The following is a 17814-nucleotide window of genomic DNA, read 5'->3' on the forward strand; positions in this document are numbered from 1 at the left end:
TTGGAGGATTCAAGTTTAAACATCATACTTATGCAAGTTGCAAATTGGATGGCAAACTAGTTTCCAAACTAGGAATGATGTCACAAAATCACACATATGCACATATCTAAAATTCAGATTTATGGTCAGGATATGAATGTGAAAACCGCTTTGTAATGTCAAACTCTGCACAAAGTCAAAGTGGAAAAAGGTTAAACATATAACTGAATGGAGCGGGAATCAAACTGTTACCTGTATGCTGCAGCATAAACACATTGACCGCAAAAAGCTTTAACTCAAGTGACTTAAAACAAAGAAACAAAACAAATCATTGACTACCATCGTTCTAGTAAAATTAAACCACAAGAGGAAGCCTGCGAGGGATTTGGGTAAACTTTACCACAAGAATGGTAAAGAGTCTCATCCAAACCAGGAACATGTAGAGAGGAAATGGGCCGACGGCCACTAAGTGGTGGAGGGAAGAAAAACAGGGTGAGTCTTGTAGCTCGGAACAATGAATAATGTTGGAATAGTGAATGCATTTACACCAGAGCCAGGGTTTGATATGCAGAGACAACAGGGAGGTAAGGAATGAATGGATGAGATGGACAGAAAGAGAGAAATAGAAGATGCCGTGCAAAGGAAAAAAGCAATTGTCATATTTCTGCGAACTTGTCTCGACACTGCAGAGGTGGTTTCCTCTACGGAGATGTACACACTGCATCTTTGTCTCTGTGTGTCAGCGTGAGTGGCAGGCTGGGAATAATTCTTCCATTGATATGAGCACACTGCAATATTCACTCAGTGTGTTAGTGTGCACAACACCCATGAGACTTAAGGCAGATTTTTCAGTCAATACTGAATGTTCCCTCCACTCCCACTCAATGGCAATGCTCCTAATCCAGCGTTCATTTCAAGCCTTATCTCTGCTGCTACACACCCAACACTTTCTGTCTTTGTTTTTTATTTCATTTAGCCTCATCCCCTTTTTTTTGCCCTGTTGCTCAACATATTTGCCGGCTCAGAGTTTAAGCACGTTAGTCTGGCATGTTCCATAATGGATTTCATCTTTTCTTGGTTAGGGAACCAAGGAGTGGATGAGCAGGCAGAGCAAACAAAGACAACAACCCATACAGTTTTCACAAAAACTGCTTTTCATTAAAGGTTTCAATGACTAACATCTTAGATACATTGACAACAAACAAACATTAATCAAAACAAAGGAACCAAACCAGAAGATGAGCTGAGAAGCTACAGGAAGATCACCAATACCTTTTTATGTGGCTGTTGATAGACTAAGACCTTATCAAATCCCTGTGTGGGCAGTGGATCTATGATATATTATGTTTGTGCAAAACAGACATAAATGCAGTACAAAAACACAAATAGTTGGGGATACTTACAGCAGGGGGACTTCAACGATCAAGTGAACAAGGTTGGACAACAACTCCTCAAGGAGGTCCTCACTACCTGTTTCTTCAGAAAGGGATAAGGGAATTATTACATGAGACACAAGCTGATTATAGACATGCACTGAAGTCCAGGCATTTTCCAGAAATTTTCCAGACAGTATGTGAGAAGGCAAATGTCGGAGTAAGTAGCTCGGGATACTTTCTGGAACTACTTCCTAGTTATATGACCAGCAAATGTGCAGGTGGGCCCATTGTGAGAATAACACACAATGGACTAGAAGCTAAAGGAGTAAAAATATCTATTTTTCAAATATATAAAAAAGTGATTCTATACGTAGAAGACACAGACGAAGAAGTCAACTTGGAAAGGATATTTACTTGAGAGCTTTTGGGGATAAGGGCTGACGCTGGTGTTGATGTGCTGTAAACAAAAACAAAATACGGTGCTTTCCAATGAAGAATTTATATGTCATGTCCTTCATGCTCTACCCAGAAAATGTATGGACCCAATTTGTGGTTTTGTGGCTTAATGTTTAAAGCCAAAGAATATGATCAGTCAGTGGTTGCAGATTTGGACTTTTATTAACAGAGTCTCTCAGAGACAGCTGATCCAGGTCAGTAGCCAGGGGCACTGGTGCGCAATTAAAAAGTCAATTTGATAACTCTCTTTAGGTATGAAGGGAAGTGTTACATATGTGACCCTTGTGAGAACATTTTAATAACTCACACCTCATGAGTCTAATGTGAGTCAAATACTTTTTTAGAAGTTGGTCAGCTGACTTGATTTTACATCACCTGTTTGCCATATCATCAGTAAAAAAAACAAAAGATGTTCACTGAGAAGCAGATTTCTTTATGCAGCTTGACACACCTTCCTATAACAAACCACAGTGTGAGAAGCTCACCTCCACAGGAGCCTGGTGCCCTCTCCTGGTAGGAGAACTGTAGGTGCAGCTCTTCTTCACTCATCTCCCTGATGAACACCTTGAGCAGGCAACGGATCATGAACAGTGCATTGTGGGCCTGCCAGATAAATAGCTGACTGTGGAAGAGGCACAAAACAAGAACATCACATCATTCGAGGCAAAATAGAGGATTGCGACAGAAATACAGGCATTCTGATGGATTTGTAGAGGTGAATATGTGCTATTGGTATATGTCCTCTCTTTGCAAATGGAATCTTGGCTGACTGAGTATGTTCTCTAGGGATATGTTGGTTTGAATTTACACTGTTATATATATATAAAGTATTCTTAAGCTGACTTCAGACTACAGGAGTTACAAAAAACAGTTTTCTTCTCTAGAATCCTAAACACCAGATTAGAAAATAATGGTGCATCATACAATACAGGACATTATTAAGATTACTGCTCCAGGGGGAGTCACGCATATCATCATGTCTCTCATGTGACCTCATGGGGAAACAGATATGAACAAAACGGGGGAAATGGGTGGATAAGGAAATGGTCAGAGAGGCAGTCAACACACTCGTAATCTATTCTTCTGCTGAAATTTTATTTCTCACTTTAAAAAATCTGTCAACTGCAGTGCGCAAGTTGATGTTAGCCTCGGAATGTTTCCCATTTGTTGGCAGCACCGTTAGCTGCTCTGTTTCTCTCATAGGCTGTTGTGGCCTGATTTTAAATTCCTAAAAATCTAAAATGTTTGATAATTATTGGGGCAGCCGTCCAAGGTTCCAACCCAGATCTCTCCTCCGATTCTCCGGGGGTGGCCCAATCAGGATTAAATTGGCCCGAAATTCCTGTAGTGTGAGCCCAGCTTTCGTGTTGGTCAGTATACTGTGAATTGGTAAAAAGAGACTGGGATTGTGCCCTTGTGAGGTTTGCCTAATGAAACTGGAATCTGGAATCTGACAGTGGTATTTTCTTTTAAGCTCTGACCTCCAGGGACAGGAACAAGGAAGGAGGTAATTTCCTCATGTTAGTTAATAAACCATCGGGATTTAACATTGTAACCAGCAGACCATACTTTGTACTGTATGAGAATCCAAGTAGGGACGCTTCTCAAGTGATGGTACTACATTTACTTCACTAAAAGCTTGAGTTACAGTATATCATATGCAAATAACAAATTAACTAAGATCAGGTAAGATTGTTCTCGTAAAACTCAAGGACAAATAATGGCTTTCTCGTAACTGCAACACAACCTTTACTTTGACAAACAAGAAAGTGGTGCAAACAGTGAACAGTCACCAAAGTTCTAATGATACTGCTATAATGATACCTCACATGGGAAGGATCCAAAATTGGCGAAAAGTTGGTGAGAAACCAACATAGGGGAAATAGAAAATGATCGGAACCATCCAGTGCGGGCAACAATATTTCACAACCACCAAACAACCAACACAGGGGTGTGTAATCACTTCCACAAATTGACTATTTGCACAAGGCAATTATGTAACATCCACAAAATGTAGGTTTGTTTCTGGGACAAAACCTGTTTGGAAACATAGAGGAGAATAGATAGGAGCGGCTGGGGAGCGATAACTCCAAAGCTCTAATGATGTTCGATAGAGAATGAGGATTTCCCACCACAGGCATTTGGTGACATGGGCCGGCTCAAACTCTGAGGAAACTGAGTTTGGCAGCAAGCGGACAATAATGCCACATGTGTTGATGGTTATACCTCAGCAGTTTTCTCATGGGAACCTCCAACCGTTTCATTTTTTCCCTGGATAAAAATACAGTGATGCCTTGCCTGTCTGTGTTCAAACATTAACTGGCATGTTAAGGGTCTATTATAACCATCACAGTCATCTGACTTCGCTCATTTCTCTCAGGTTCCCATACTCACTCTTGGCATTCTGTCGAGATTTTCAGCTCTTTGGTTCTTCCCAGGAAAATTCTCACAAGCGCACCAAAGTTGCCTGTTCTGGGATTGTTTTCAACTTGGAAAAAAGACAGGAGAAGACAACTTACAAACAAGCATTACATAGGCTACGGAAACATCATATGATATATATCTCGAATATATCATTTAAAAAGCAGATTCATATTATAGCCAACATACTAAAGAGCTTTGCCAGGGGGATGACAGCTTCTTCCAGCAACTTAGATTCTCCACTGTTAACACGAAACAAGAAGAGAGAAGAGAGAAAATTAGAGCATGCTTTTAAGATATCCAATGAAATGGATCAGGAAGAGCTACTTGCTTGTATCATCTGCACAGGTCATCACAGCAATTAACCGAAAATGTATCAAAACCAATCTAAAACCTCTAATCGGCTTAATCTTGCTTATGTCGGTTAATAGTAATCAGGGTCGAAGTTAGAAATAGTTGTGATATTGATTTGAAGTCATGTTGCCAAGTCCTAACTGTCAAGCTAAAAACTGCAACACCAAAATTGTGGGTAATTTGGCACTGTTGCATGTCTGCAAAGATATGTCATGAAAATCCAGGAGCAAGTCAGAACGAGACGTAGAGACTTGATAGGATGAACTGCATATTTGTATGTCATATATTAACTGCTTTATTGAATGTCTATGTTAAAACAAACTATTAACATTTTCATTAACGTTCAGTATGGATTCTGCTCTAGGGGACGGCTCTGTCAAGTCACACAGTCCACTTATGATTTATTCAACTCAATTAATAAACCAACTGAAATGGGCAAAGCAGCATAGATTGTGACTCCACTTGTTGCTAAATGGTCTTCAGCTGAACCTTGACTGCAGCTCCTTTCCTGTAGAAAGGAGGATGTGTAATAGTGGGGCGGTCTGAGAGCATTGCACTTTACCTGCTGGTGGGACTGATGAAGGTGAAGGAGATGAGCTGGTTCCAGAACGGGTCATTCTCCGATATGGACTCTGTGCCCACCAGGGCCTTGAGGCTTGGGTTATCGGACAACTCACTGACCTGGCTGGTGTTGGCTCCCATCTCTGCTGGCTCCACTCAGCCAGACGCACCACTCTTCACAGGGTTTTCACCAGGCATATGCCAAATCCTGGAGCAGAGGAAATATGTTTAATCTTTGGTGCCTTCAGAAATAATTAACAACCATTAACCAACAGTTATGCATTTCTAAAATCATATTGCAGAATGTTATGCTTATGAGACTGTATTTGTTGTCTCACGAGAGACTATAAATCTGCTTGTATTTGACAAAGAGCAATTGCTGCTCCCTGTCTGCACACTCAAATATGTGTGAAGTAGGTGTCCTGATGGCCCCAGGGTTAAAGGCGTGATCAAAGAATCACAGTTTCCTCAGTTCGAGTTTGGCTGAAAAGGACTTCAGAACTCCAACCCCAACCCGCATTTAAAGGTGAAAATGAAACAGCAGCATCAGAGGTGTCTCAACTTCATGGTCAATTTGAAGGATTTAGATTGTGGCACTGTGTTTTGCATCATATATTCCAGTAGGGCTGGACAATATGGTAAACATTTTTATCGAGACAAAAACTTTCATCAGTTAATATAATTTTTAATGATAAATGTCATACAATTTATAGTTCTTGCAGTTAAAAGATTTGTGCTCCTATGTGAAGTAACAAACACTTTTACCTCCTTACTGCGCTTACAAAATGCATATACAATAAATAGATCAGTTATATTGCTATTGCTAAAACATATTTTTTGCGATAATAATAGATATTGTTTTATGGCCCAGCCCTAGGACCATTATTTGTTCGTAGTTAATCCTCCCATCCATCTCTCTCCTCGCATTTCATGTCTGTCTGCACTATCTGATCTCAGGTAAATGCAACAATCACAAAAAAGGTTTAGAGTTCAGTTTTCATTGAAACGTTTGAGAGGTGCTGTTTAAACTATAAGATCAACTTGCAGGATGTGCTGTGTATTGCATTATAATAACAGGTGTACTATAATAGAATTAACTACAAAATTAGAGAGCGAGAGCGAGAGAGAGAGCAGATAGCTACGCACTAGAAGGCATACTACTATTCATATGAGTAAATGAAAGCTAAGTAATAGACCAACCTGAATATGTCACCCTTCTTGGAGTCAGGAGTTATTACAGGACTGTTGCAGTAGATTTACTTTAGTCAACCCAATCCACTAAATAGATTTGTGCTCATCCGGTTCCAACCCACTCAGTGATCCCAGCAGAGGCCAACAGGACATACGGACACACAGGGAAGAAGGACGTGTGTGTTGTTCTCGTGAAATGACACACCTTCGACATACAGGTGTAGCCTGTGAGCCAACATTTACTCAACCCAATGCAGATACCACAATATGCCAGAAATAACACGCCATTTACTTATTATACTCTTATTGTTAAGTTAACATCGTAAGGACTAAACGTTAGTTCCCATGTTGAGTTGGCTCTGCCGCCTCAAGCTTCTCCTCATCTGTGTTTCTGCTGCCTCGACCAACTTGACCTGACGTTAGCTAGCGCATCCTGTTTTCGAGCGCAGGAAATAGTCTGCGCCTCCGCACGGTTTTGACAGTTAACGCGTAATAGTCACAGCCCCACATCAGCATGAAACATCAGCTGTGTGTGGGGGGGGTCTCGTCGGTGTCTCCTGTTCACCGGTGGTGAGTGGAGTCAGTGTCCGGAGAGAAGCTAACGTCCCCGGCTTGTTTGCAATCAGCTGAGCGCTCATCTTACCTGTCAGAGACGCGTCCTCACCTCCCGTCGCTCCCTCGGCTCGCACCACCGGTAATGGCGGGTTGTTTATGATCACGCGAATTGTCAGTTTAGTCCAGTTTGTCCGTAGAGTTCATTTAACGAGAGTAAACACTTGGAATAGTGTGGAATGTGAAGCTGTTGAGTTGACTCGACACACTCCTGTCCTCCATGTTTTACACGTCGCTACCTCTTGCGTGATGACGCCATCTGCGTCAGTGACGTAGCAGATAGAAATAGGGCTGATAGAGGAGCCCGATCTAAACCTTGCATTTCTACCTGTGCTCACAAGTTCTGTCTTAAAACGTCATTATGTTTATACAGATTGTCCATCTGGCTTATTTGACTTAAACGCTGCTGTGACTTTCATTATATTTGAAAGTTATCAATGTAAATATGCATTTATAAAGTGATACATGAGCAAACTTGTTGAGATGGAGGCACTGGTCAGCATAGATATAATGATATTTCATTTTACCCACTGATTTAGAGAAAATTTCGATAAACACTAAACACACAAAAATACACACTAGTGCACACTGTATGTATCAATTTATGATAATCAAGGAAATCAAATACATTTTTGACCATCAAAACAATATGAATAATAAATAGACTTATGCCAACAAGTTTTCTCCAATAAAACAGATATTATCACATTCATTTGTATTACTTATGTCTTGCACAGCAATATATGAATGAATAAAACATGCAGGACATCTCAGTTTATATATAATGCATAAAAACTGGATGCTTCCCATAGTGTCAAATTAACAAAGTTTGGGCAGAATAAAGTTTGTTTTGTGAAAAGTTACCAGAGTTGATCTTACTGAAGATAAACACCTGGATTATATTTCTTTCGACGATTGTAGATGACTGATCAATGATGTTTTTTATTGTCAACGTGTACATTCAGATATGATTCAGAGACCATACAACATATCAGGACTATTTTTGAGTCCATATATATATGGGGAATATGGAGTTGCAAATCAACTTTCGTTACCTGAACAAATTATATATTCTGTGATACTATATCACAGAATATAGTGTTGAAATTGGCATTTTTTCCCAACCTTTTAGCTATACTGGTTAAAAATAAATTAAGATTTAAAGGAGTACCCATAGATCTGGGTTTACTCAGTGCAGGTTGACTTTAATTTGCATCTGCCAGCTGCTGTTGAACAACAGGCGAGTGATTAAAAGTCTCCACAAAAACACCTACACTACCTAATTTTAATAGATCTCATTTGTAACTATTAAATTTGAGAGTGAAGTTTATCTACACTAGATTTACTGTGCTATCTCTCACTTCATTAGGAGTAGAAAGAATGGAGTATAGATATAAGGTCTGAATTATTTATTTTATTCCAGTATGGTCATCTTTGCAGAGACATCTTGTTTATATAGCATTTGGAATATTAAAAATTGTATCCTTAAAACATTTCCAATATAAAGTGAGAATGATGGGTGGTGTGGAAGCACAGCAGAGTATGGCAACAATAAATGAGCATCTTTTTTTATTTGAAAGTTCGGTTTTAACAAGTTTGACAAAGGAACATTATTCCATTATTCAATAAAATGAATGCATATATTATTTAATTAGTAACATAGAAAATATAACAACCATAAACCAATTTCCTAATTTTAATGTAACAATAGAGAAAATAAAATCAAACATTCAGACATAAGTTTGAAAGGTTATAAAATCCACTCAATTCAAAGAAGATTGATAAGTTAATTCATAGTTCATCTATATTATATTACTGGAATATTTACATTGATTTCGATGCATTATAAACATTTGAAGTTGTCAGTCTGTCTTCTTATCTGCTGCTATAGTCGATCCATTGGCAGTGGCGTCCCCATTGCTTTCAGCCTAAAACGAAAAACAACATTTCTTAAAAACAACTCATGAAAGATGCTGGAACCTAATACATCATTAGTCACGATGTGGTAATGTGAAACCCAAATTAAACCCTCAGTATTCAATGTATATATTTTAATACGATAAATTACATGAGCTGTGCTTAAGAGGCTGCTGTTTGTATATTAGGCAAGTTGTGGAAACATATTTATTCTTATAGAAAGTCAAATTCTGAAATCACTGCCGGCCAGAAAAGTTTAAATTAAGATGAAAGCAATACCACAGTATTCAAAGTAAAAAGTACCAAGGTATCACAAATGCAAAAAGCCATGATATGAAAGATTAACTCACCTTAAGTGTCCCATTACTGTTTTCACTAACTTTTTGGTCACTCATGCCCGTCTCTTGGACGGCTTTTTTGGTCCAGAATGTGTTAATGATTGGTGAGATGAAGGGATACAGGTAAGGCTCCAGGAACCTCTTGTAGACCCACAAAAGGACAGGAATCACAATACAGGGAATGCACACCATGACTGTTGCGAAAACAAGAGGTGCAAAAGGAAGAACCTGAAACAGAGAACGAGGATATAATAAGAAGGGGACTTTATACAGATATTGTCTCAGAAAAGTTTAAATAGTTTTGAAGTTTTCCTAACCCTGGTTGAGGATAAGGTAAAGAGGATGTCACATCTTGTAAAGATTGTTAAGCCCTATGGCAAAACCAAATTTGGTTGATTAATGACTTTTTTCTACATACTGTATTTGTCCTTGAGGCCACTGTGAATATCAATGTAGAAGACTGATATTGATAACTGTGAGCATACAAAGAGGTTCTAATAATTAGATAAACAATCTGTAGGTTCATAAAAGATGGTTGCAAAATGTTGTGGGTTTGATTTTTCGGGAAATTAGGTCAGTGACTGTCTCCGGACTGTGGACGGAGACAGTGCAACAGGATCACAATTGGGAAACACTAAATAAACTTTATTTAGAGAACACAAACATGTCAGCTTTGACATATTTGTTACTCAAAATCTTAATTTGTAAAGTAACCAGTGGAAGAAGCTGTTAAAAGTAGGAGTAAGAAGTAAAATGCTACCCTCTGAAATACAGTGAAGTGTGATGTGGCCTGATGAATGTTTAACTTCTGGTGAATGAAGGATTGTTAAACCACAGGATGGTACATTTCTAAGATGCTGTGTGTGGTGTCCGGCTGTATAAATGTTCGATAGAGATAAATGATCACCGCAGTTTCGACAGATTGTCACATGTGATGTGATAAACAGCAGAGGTTAATAGTCACTGGTCAGGTTTACAGTGTTGAATACGAACTGTGACTGAGTTAACAACCCGTAACCCGAGTTTATTCAGAAGGAAAAAAAACTTCTGCATCAGCACTTTACAAGCGCAAAGCAATAACTACCACTGCATTTGAATGTATTGTTAAGCACCGGATATCCTATTCTAGTTGCACTAGTTTTTACTGTATTTAACGTTATTCTGCATTTTCCATCCACAGACGTATGTTGTGTTTCCATGGGGGGGGGGGGGGGTTCTCATTAACAACGTAGATCTTAAGTCCTTAATCTGAAACAATCCGAGGCCGCTCCTGACAACAGTTAATGTGTTATTACCTCGCTACTGATTAGACAAACACAGTCGACATGTCAGGCTGCTAGCTAACGTTAGCTTCCGGTGGTCGCTCGGGGGCTAAAGCTCCAGCGGTTTGTAGCTAACCTGCCGGCTGGACAACATCTAACCACCCGCGTGACTTTAAAGAAGTAGTGATACTAACCTGTGTGATCACAAAACACCGGCGAGGTCACGATAAATCAGCGCGATCGAGCCTTTTTCTCCTGTGTTTTGGACGCTGAGGCGAAATCTCTGGAATGTTAGCACCACGCATGCGCTGTGACGTATATCCGTAGAAGAAGAGAGGAGCGGAAGTAGCCCGCCGCGGCGCAGTCCTTAAAACAACCGAGTAAGTTTCTGAATTACTACTTTGTAGGTGACTCACACACACAACACTACAGTCAATAAGACATTTAACAGGTTGTGTTCACCAAATACACCAGCTTGTACAAAGTATTAGCATATTGGCAGAATTTGCGACAGATAGCCATTTGTTTTAAACGACGTACGAAATACGTGTTCCCCTGTCATGTAGCCTAGCTTAAAATAGACCCATAAGATACAGGACAATGACACTGCCACTTTGTTTGTTGTAAAAGTGTACATGATATTGTTTTCTAATAGTCGTCTGATATTCACTTTACTGCGAGACTCACCCACATACTCGGGTTTTAATAAACTGTTTCAAACAAATCCAGGCCTGTTGAGTGTAAATATAGGGTTTTTTGGGCTGGATCTGGTCTGTTGGTAAATAAAGATAACAAAATCATTTTTGTGTGTTTTCACAAATGTAATAATTGTATTAAATTGTCGTTAGCATCTTTGGTCTCAGTACAATTTCATCGTTTGGAGTTTCATTGCACCTGAGTATAATGGAAATAAAGATCTTTGAAAATTTGATTCAGTCCAAATTTGGTACGTCTAGGCTAAGTTGATTTTGATCTGGAGCTGATGTGGTCTCGTGTAAACGTCAATCAATTAAATTCAGCATCATGCTTGATTATCATCTTATCTAGATTGTAATAGAAAAGATGAGTGTTAACTAAATTTTGACATTAAATGAAGATGTTTTATCAGTCTTTACTCTTCCCGCCCTGGGTCTTCATTTCAGCCGCACAATGCCTCTGTCCACCCAGTCTCAAGCTGACGATGAACAGTACGTTTTGGTTGCGAGTTTGGATAATGCCCGAAATCTCTCCAACATACTGAAAGCCATCACCTTCAAGGACCATGCCATCTTCAACGCTACACCCAACGGCCTGAAGGTCACTGTGGAGGACTCCAAGTGTCTGCAAGCCAATGCGTTCATCCAGGTGTGTTTACATTTATAATACACCTTCAAAATGTCCATTGAGTGCGTGGAGCGAGTCCTGGTTTGTCTAGAGTGTAACAATGCGTTGCATCTCCTTTTAGTGGTGACATTATAAACAGTTAACTCTTTTTTTATTGCAGGCTGAGATCTTCCAAGAGTACACCATAAAAGAAGATGTGGTGGGTTTTCAGGTCAATCTCACTGTTCTGCTGGACTGCCTCAGTATCTTTGGAGGAAGCACTTTACCAGGTAAAGATAAAGGAAAAAACTGATTTATATAAGTAGTACAATTATCTTATTACCCCTCTCAAAACTGTCTCACTATCTTCATGATCTCCCTCATCTAACACCAGGAGTATCAACCGCCTTACGAATGTGCTACAGAGGATACGGTTACCCTCTGACCTTGTTCCTGGAGGAGGGTGGCGTGGTGACTGTTTGCAAGATCAACACACAAGAACCAGAAGAGCCAATTGACTTTGAATTCTGCAGCTCCAATGTCATAAACAAGGTGAACTTTGACTATTTCATGCAATGAAACTTGAACACTAAAGATCCCTGCCTACACTATAAATCAACATAAAATTATCAGATTGAGTAAAACAAGCAATAAGCCAATACTAACCAATCCTATTACATCCTGCAGTTGGAAATTATTGACTTAAATTCAAAGATGATCAAGAATAGATTAGACAGCATCTGATGTGAAAATAGATGTTGACTACATATATTTAATTTATGTGTTTCTGGGTTTTTCTTAGGTGATCCTACAGTCGGAGAGTCTGAAAGAACCCTTCTCTGAACTGGATATGAGCAGCGAGGTGCTACAGATCACCATGTCCCCGAGTCAGCCATACTTTAGGTGTGTTGTTAAAACAGATTGAACATAAACAAAATATTTATGTCCAAGCTCAGATATTAAGCTATGGTTAGTTTGATGAATCTATATAATGTGCAATGTCTAATACTGCAATTACTATTTGAACTATTGCTTGATGAGTCATCACTATATGATGGACAGTATACTTCCTAACTTTGACTTATGGCTATATTTGCTTGTTAATGTGCCAAATATATATAATACTCATTAATCATTGACATTAAAAAAATATTAAACTGCTCAGTCTTTTCAGGATGCAAGTTTGCATAAAGCCTTTTTTGTTACATTTTTCATACTGACTCATCAATTTCTTCATCTCTTTCAGATTGTCTACTTTTGGAAACTCTGGAAACGCCCATTATGATTTCCCCCAGGACTCAGACATGATGGAGCTGTTTCGTTGCACAAAGACTCAAACCAACAGGTGAGCACAGAGCAATGAACATCACAGTGCATCATTAAAACTTCAGAGGAATGAATTATACTGGTACGATCTAAAGGTGGATGAGGAGAACTGGAGACATTCTATTGCCAAACACGGAACTCTTTTTTAATCAAAGCTCTACCTTCTGTACTGTTCCCTCCTATTAACTGCCGCAGGTACAAGATGTCCCTGATGAAGCCGTCAACCAAAGCTCTGGCTTTGTCCTGTAAAGTCTCCGTGAGGACGGACAGCAGGGGCTTCCTCTCTCTGCAGTACCTGGTCCGGAACGATGATGGACAGATCTGCTTTGTAGAATATTATTGCTGTCCTGATGAGGAGGTGGAGTGATTACAGTACGTCCATCAAACCCTGTTTTAAATAAGCACTTAAACATCAGTATAGGCCTTCACTGAGGATTAACTCCGCAGCTGCTGGTTGCACACAGGGGAAATAAATGCAGGGCGACAAGATAGATAATGGACAGTGAGGAAGATTGTTTTAACAAAATCTGCTAGTTCATCATTTTCCACTCAGTTGAGTGGGACATTGCTACTGGACGTGTGGTGAGATGTTGCCTACCTACTCTTGTTGTGCAACTGTCTGTAGTGACTTCATTACATGGAAGTTCATAATTGTATGCAGTTAATGTATGGGGTGTTGTTACTATGGAGACCAAGCTATTTCAAGTCAGAAGTCTCTTAATGTGTGAACACTAACTTTGTGAGTCTACATGGATTGTTGTCCAACTGAGGCTTTGAGTTACTTTGCCCTCTAGTGCCCATAATGTTGAAGCTGACATTTTTCATGACATTGTATAGAGTCAGATGATACTGAGACTAAGTTTGAAACGTTTTATTTCTAGTACACAGAAAACAACTGTAGATAAACTCAATAAACATTATTTTTTTACAATGATAGAAAATTCGCTTTTAATCATTGTGGTGGAAATGTTGGCAGTACTGCAAAAGCAGAGTCTTTTGTAACCAACTACAATCTGCACAATCTTCTTGTGATTGATAAGCGAGCAAAATATGTATTGTACTAAATCATAATAAACGCTGAACACGTGCATTATTAACATCTTTTCCAGGACTGTCAAACATGTGATTCTTCCGTGATGAAGTCTCATTATATTTGATATGCACATGACTGCACCTATTGAATCACCACATTCTCTTTCTTGAGACTGTACTGAGTCATTGCAGCATTTAGTCATCCACTCATCGTCTAGTGTATCCGCCTCCCTCGGCCATCCGCTTCTTAGCCCTTTTCAAAGCTTTGCGTTTGTTTTTAGTGGACACTTTTCCCTCCGGCGCTTCTGTTTCGATGTGAACGGGCTTGTCCTCGGCCGGCGTAAAGAAGACCTCGTCTGTGACGTCAGTGTTCAGATCCTGCTTCGCGTCAGTCCTCTTCATTTTCTGCATCTCTTTCACCATCTGCTTCTCACGGACTCTGGCTGCCGCTGCGAGTCGGATCTCTCGCCGGTGCTGTATGTGTGAGAAGAAAACGATAAACTCAAGCAGGAAGCAAAATGACCAACGGCATAATTAAAAGTCTGCAGCAACTGGGTCCAGTTTCCTTTTGGAGATTCAACCTGGGCATGAAACCCAACAATTTGTATCATCTCAATGTCATTTAAGACATCTAAGTTTTGCCCAACCAAATGCATATTTACAAAATAAATGTAGGGTTTCAACTGGCACAAACTGGGCTTTACCATGTTAGGAGACTGGAAATCTGGGTTTTCAAAGAGTGTAGGCCCTCCGAAGCTCCCCTGAAAGACCTTAATGAGGTTGAGAACCAAGCGAGGCCCGATCTCCACCAGAGAGGCGTCTTCCTCGATGATCTGCACATTAAGAGTGGACAGAGAAATTATTACCAAAGAAGAGAAATTCAAATATATTTGAACACTGGAAGAGACATTCTCCTTAAGTGATCTACTAATAATGAGGTTTTTTGCACACATTACCTGGTAGTTTCTAAACCATATCCTCTTGTCTGCGATGGTGAATGTGAAGACGTGGTCGACAAATGGCTGACTCTTAGGATGGTAGCGTGGAGTGGAAAATGTCTGCAACAGAAAAACACAATGAGTACACCCTTGCATGACAAAGTTAGATGTACAACCTACTCAGCTTCCAAACAAACTAATGCTATTAAGATCAAACGTAATTAGATTAATGCTTCTGAACAGCATAGTGTAAACAGACCTGGATGAAGAGCTCCTTCAGTAAAGCATACTGAGGCTCCTTGTCGAACGTCTGTGGGTGAAAATGCAGACAAAAGGTCAGATCTTGGTCATTCTTTGAAAGTTTCTTTCACTCACTGAATCATGGTATGAAAATACATATTCTAGACAATGGTCTGTCAAAGCAGCCGGGGAATACGAAACCATTCATTAAAATGTATTACAGCCCATCTGGTCTCATCTTTAACAATCATTGTAGGTCTTTGTTACACAGCTTCTGATTATACATTTCTGATCTAAATATATCTAATTAACAGGATTACAGTCAGAGTGTCTCCCTCTTGATTTTGAAACTCACCGGATCGAACGAAAGCAGCGGCCTGGATCCTTTAAGGCAGTTTCCTGTCATTTTGAGTTCAGCCAGTGTATGAACTGTGGAGGAGACAATGACATTACTTTAGTTTATATTCCTGTGGCACACAAAGACAGATGTTGTCTCCTGGATTTCAGGTCTGCAATAAAGAAGTTACTCACTATTCTGAACCAGAAACTTTGCAGAAGGTCCATGAGGGCTGTTTGCAATCCTGTAAAGACAAGAACATTGTTGAACTTGTTCTACAAAACTTGAGGTTATTGCTTAATTAATGTGTCCAAGGCTCTTTTCAGACTGTTCTGAGAGATCTGATAAGAATTCATGTTCACGATGAGTCTCATTTGAGCGCTCGTGATCAGACCTCATTTCCCCACTATGTACAAATACACGTTATCCTGTCTGACTCTACAGATGTGGTCTGAGCGATCAAATGGGGTCCAAGATAAAACACTCACCACATGTACAGGTCCTGCTTCTTCTTGGCCTCGAAGAAGAGGCATTTGTTGCAGTTTTTTATTTCACACACCTGCACAAACAAAGACAATCTTTTTAACTCTGCTATAAAGTCTGTGTGACACAAAAGTTTGGCCCGAGGGTAAACATCAGACTCACCTCATTCACCACAAACAACTTGTCCTTTCGGTCCATTTTCGTATCTAACAGGAGAAAAAACTGTTAATACAACAACACCCACATCTCTGCTCAACATGGTGACACGAGTCAGAACGTGCCTTTGGGGGAGATGTTACTTTCCATGAATGACACTAACCTGCTTTTGCATGAGGCATCAGGGTCCTTAAATCCTGCATCATGTGTCTTGTTCTGTAGTTGATGCCCCTTGAGGAGAAAATGAGGACTCGCTCCTTGTTGGTCCATCTCCCCTGTTCCACGACAGGAAATACCACAAATTCAGAATAAAATCATTTTATTAATGAAAGCAGGTTGCACTTTGAACGGGTCCCTTCTTCTGGTCAGGCAGAATAAATCATGTTCGTCTCAGTTAGTGAATTAATCGCTACATAACTCAGACAACTGACCAACATGTATATTAACGACCCTCTCACTTCACATGTGTACATTCAAGTTTTGTTTCCATATTAATAACAGATTGTCAGCTAAATGTACGTGTTTAACAAAATAATTGTAGTGATATTTAGCAAATTAAATACAACACGCACGAGTAGAAGTGTTGACATGAGCTAGTGAGCTAGCTAACTTCGGTGGCTAGTAACTTACCGACGACACCGGAGCAGGAATTGTGATTTCGTTGACTACATTCGATTCTTCGTTGCCGCCTTCGACTATTTTACCCTTCTTGGCTTTTTTACTTGCGGGACCGGCTCCTCCACGTTTTCTCTTGAACATGTTGAGTTTTAAGACGCGGAGCTCGTGCAGCCACAGAGGAACTCACACAACACACGTGTGGACGGAGAGGACGAGAGGGCCTCTAGTGGCGCGGAGGTAGTACTGCACGTAACAAACCCATGTCAGTTTAAATATTTATACAGACCCATTCTAAAGAACAAAACAATTAAATTATAGACTCTTTAAGAGGAGTCTAAAACCCTAACCCTTTCTTTATTTTAATAATAATGTAATGTAAATATTATTCAGGTAATTAATCATTCCATAGCTAAGTAATTAATTATTTTTTAAATCTAACCGAGTCAGAAATTCTATTTTATGTTAAGTTTTCCCATCGGAAGCTACAGCGACGGATGCAAGTCTCTATTTAACCACTAGAGGTCGCTGGGGGATTAGTCATGGCCAATGAAGACATCTACATGGTGAAATGAGAGGTGTACGTGTGTCCGGGTGATCAAGTGCATTAAAATGCCTGCTCTGCTCCATCTACTGCAGTGGAAGGTGAAAACCTTTATTAAACTTATCTGGAATACGTGCAGAAACACATCAAAGATGGTGAACAGTGGGGCAACAGCAGCTTTGAAGACTGAGGAAGGAACAGATACAAATTAATGTAAAAATATAAACTTTTATCTTAATTGATGGTAATAGGAAATTATGGCTGCTAAGACGACTGTGCAGTAACTCAAAATGCAGACTGTTGCATGAACGGTACAAATTTCCTGTTTGTCCTGACCTGAGTAAAGATGGCATCTCTATCTTTGGGGCCAGGTA

General features: G+C 39.7%; 4 protein-coding genes across 7 annotated transcripts in view; 1 reads left to right on the top strand and 3 right to left on the bottom strand.

The window, feature by feature from the left end:
• dym (dymeclin) overlaps window positions 1-7179 on the bottom strand; it is a 47542-nt gene extending 40363 nt beyond the window's left edge. For 2 of the 4 annotated variants that reach the window (XM_062413018.1, XM_062413016.1), the window contains exons 1-6: window positions 6982-7179; window positions 5149-5355; window positions 4422-4474; window positions 4206-4299; window positions 2297-2433; window positions 1383-1455 (exon numbers count right to left, since the gene is read on the bottom strand). In XM_062413018.1, coding sequence (XP_062269002.1) covers window positions 1383-1455; window positions 2297-2433; window positions 4206-4299; window positions 4422-4474; window positions 5149-5288 — 497 coding nt within the window. In that variant the 5' untranslated portion in view covers window positions 5289-5355; window positions 6982-7179. Of the gene's footprint in view, window positions 1-1382; window positions 1456-2296; window positions 2434-4205; window positions 4300-4421; window positions 4475-5148; window positions 5356-6347; window positions 6594-6981 lie in introns of those variants that run through there. The other 2 variants (XM_062413019.1, XM_062413017.1) reach the window with 2 other exon arrangements.
• Window positions 7180-8504: 1325 nt separating this feature from the next.
• On the bottom strand, window positions 8505-10793 carry LOC133974942 (UPF0729 protein C18orf32 homolog). The gene is made up of 3 exons (XM_062412768.1): window positions 10662-10793; window positions 9218-9433; window positions 8505-8878 (listed from the first exon to the last, which is right to left on the bottom strand). The coding sequence occupies exons 2-3, from the start codon at window positions 9395-9397 to the stop codon at window positions 8813-8815; spliced, it is 246 nt and encodes an 81-aa protein (XP_062268752.1). The 5' UTR covers window positions 9398-9433; window positions 10662-10793; the 3' UTR covers window positions 8505-8812.
• Window positions 10732-14036, top strand: rad1 (RAD1 homolog (S. pombe)). Its single transcript, XM_062412767.1, has 7 exons — window positions 10732-10847; window positions 11610-11811; window positions 11951-12059; window positions 12164-12321; window positions 12572-12672; window positions 13016-13114; window positions 13291-14036. The coding sequence occupies exons 2-7, from the start codon at window positions 11617-11619 to the stop codon at window positions 13460-13462; spliced, it is 834 nt and encodes a 277-aa protein (XP_062268751.1). The 5' UTR covers window positions 10732-10847; window positions 11610-11616; the 3' UTR covers window positions 13463-14036.
• On the bottom strand, window positions 13952-17133 carry bxdc2 (brix domain containing 2). The gene is made up of 10 exons (XM_062412766.1): window positions 16912-17133; window positions 16445-16556; window positions 16288-16331; window positions 16131-16201; window positions 15837-15886; window positions 15661-15734; window positions 15325-15375; window positions 15084-15185; window positions 14832-14960; window positions 13952-14601 (listed from the first exon to the last, which is right to left on the bottom strand). The coding sequence occupies exons 1-10, from the start codon at window positions 17038-17040 to the stop codon at window positions 14335-14337; spliced, it is 1029 nt and encodes a 342-aa protein (XP_062268750.1). The 5' UTR covers window positions 17041-17133; the 3' UTR covers window positions 13952-14334.
• Window positions 17134-17814: the final 681 nt, after the last annotated feature.

Source organism: Platichthys flesus, chromosome 19 (assembly GCF_949316205.1).
Source record: "Platichthys flesus chromosome 19, fPlaFle2.1, whole genome shotgun sequence".
Lineage (NCBI taxonomy): Eukaryota > Metazoa > Chordata > Actinopteri > Pleuronectiformes > Pleuronectidae > Platichthys > Platichthys flesus.

Bases quoted from the DNA above. Each gene is read 5' to 3' on its own strand.
- LOC133974942 (XM_062412768.1), bottom strand. From the start codon at position 9,397: ATGGTGTGCATTCCCTGTATTGTGATTCCTGTCCTTTTGTGGGTCTAC. The intron at 8,879-9,217 runs GTGAGTTAATCT...TTTTCGTTTTAG, and splicing joins ACAGTAATGGGACACTTAAG to GCTGAAAGCAATGGGGACGC.
- rad1 (XM_062412767.1), top strand. From the start codon at position 11,617: ATGCCTCTGTCCACCCAGTCTCAAGCTGACGATGAACAGTACGTTTTG. The intron at 11,812-11,950 runs GTGTGTTTACAT...TTTTTATTGCAG, and splicing joins AAGCCAATGCGTTCATCCAG to GCTGAGATCTTCCAAGAGTA. The intron at 13,115-13,290 runs GTGAGCACAGAG...TAACTGCCGCAG, and splicing joins ACAAAGACTCAAACCAACAG to GTACAAGATGTCCCTGATGA.
- bxdc2 (XM_062412766.1), bottom strand. From the start codon at position 17,040: ATGTTCAAGAGAAAACGTGGAGGAGCCGGTCCCGCAAGTAAAAAAGCC. The intron at 15,887-16,130 runs GTGAGTGTTTTA...TTGTCTTTACAG, and splicing joins AAGCAGGACCTGTACATGTG to GATTGCAAACAGCCCTCATG. The intron at 15,376-15,660 runs GTGAGTTTCAAA...TTTCACCCACAG, and splicing joins CGCTGCTTTCGTTCGATCCG to ACGTTCGACAAGGAGCCTCA.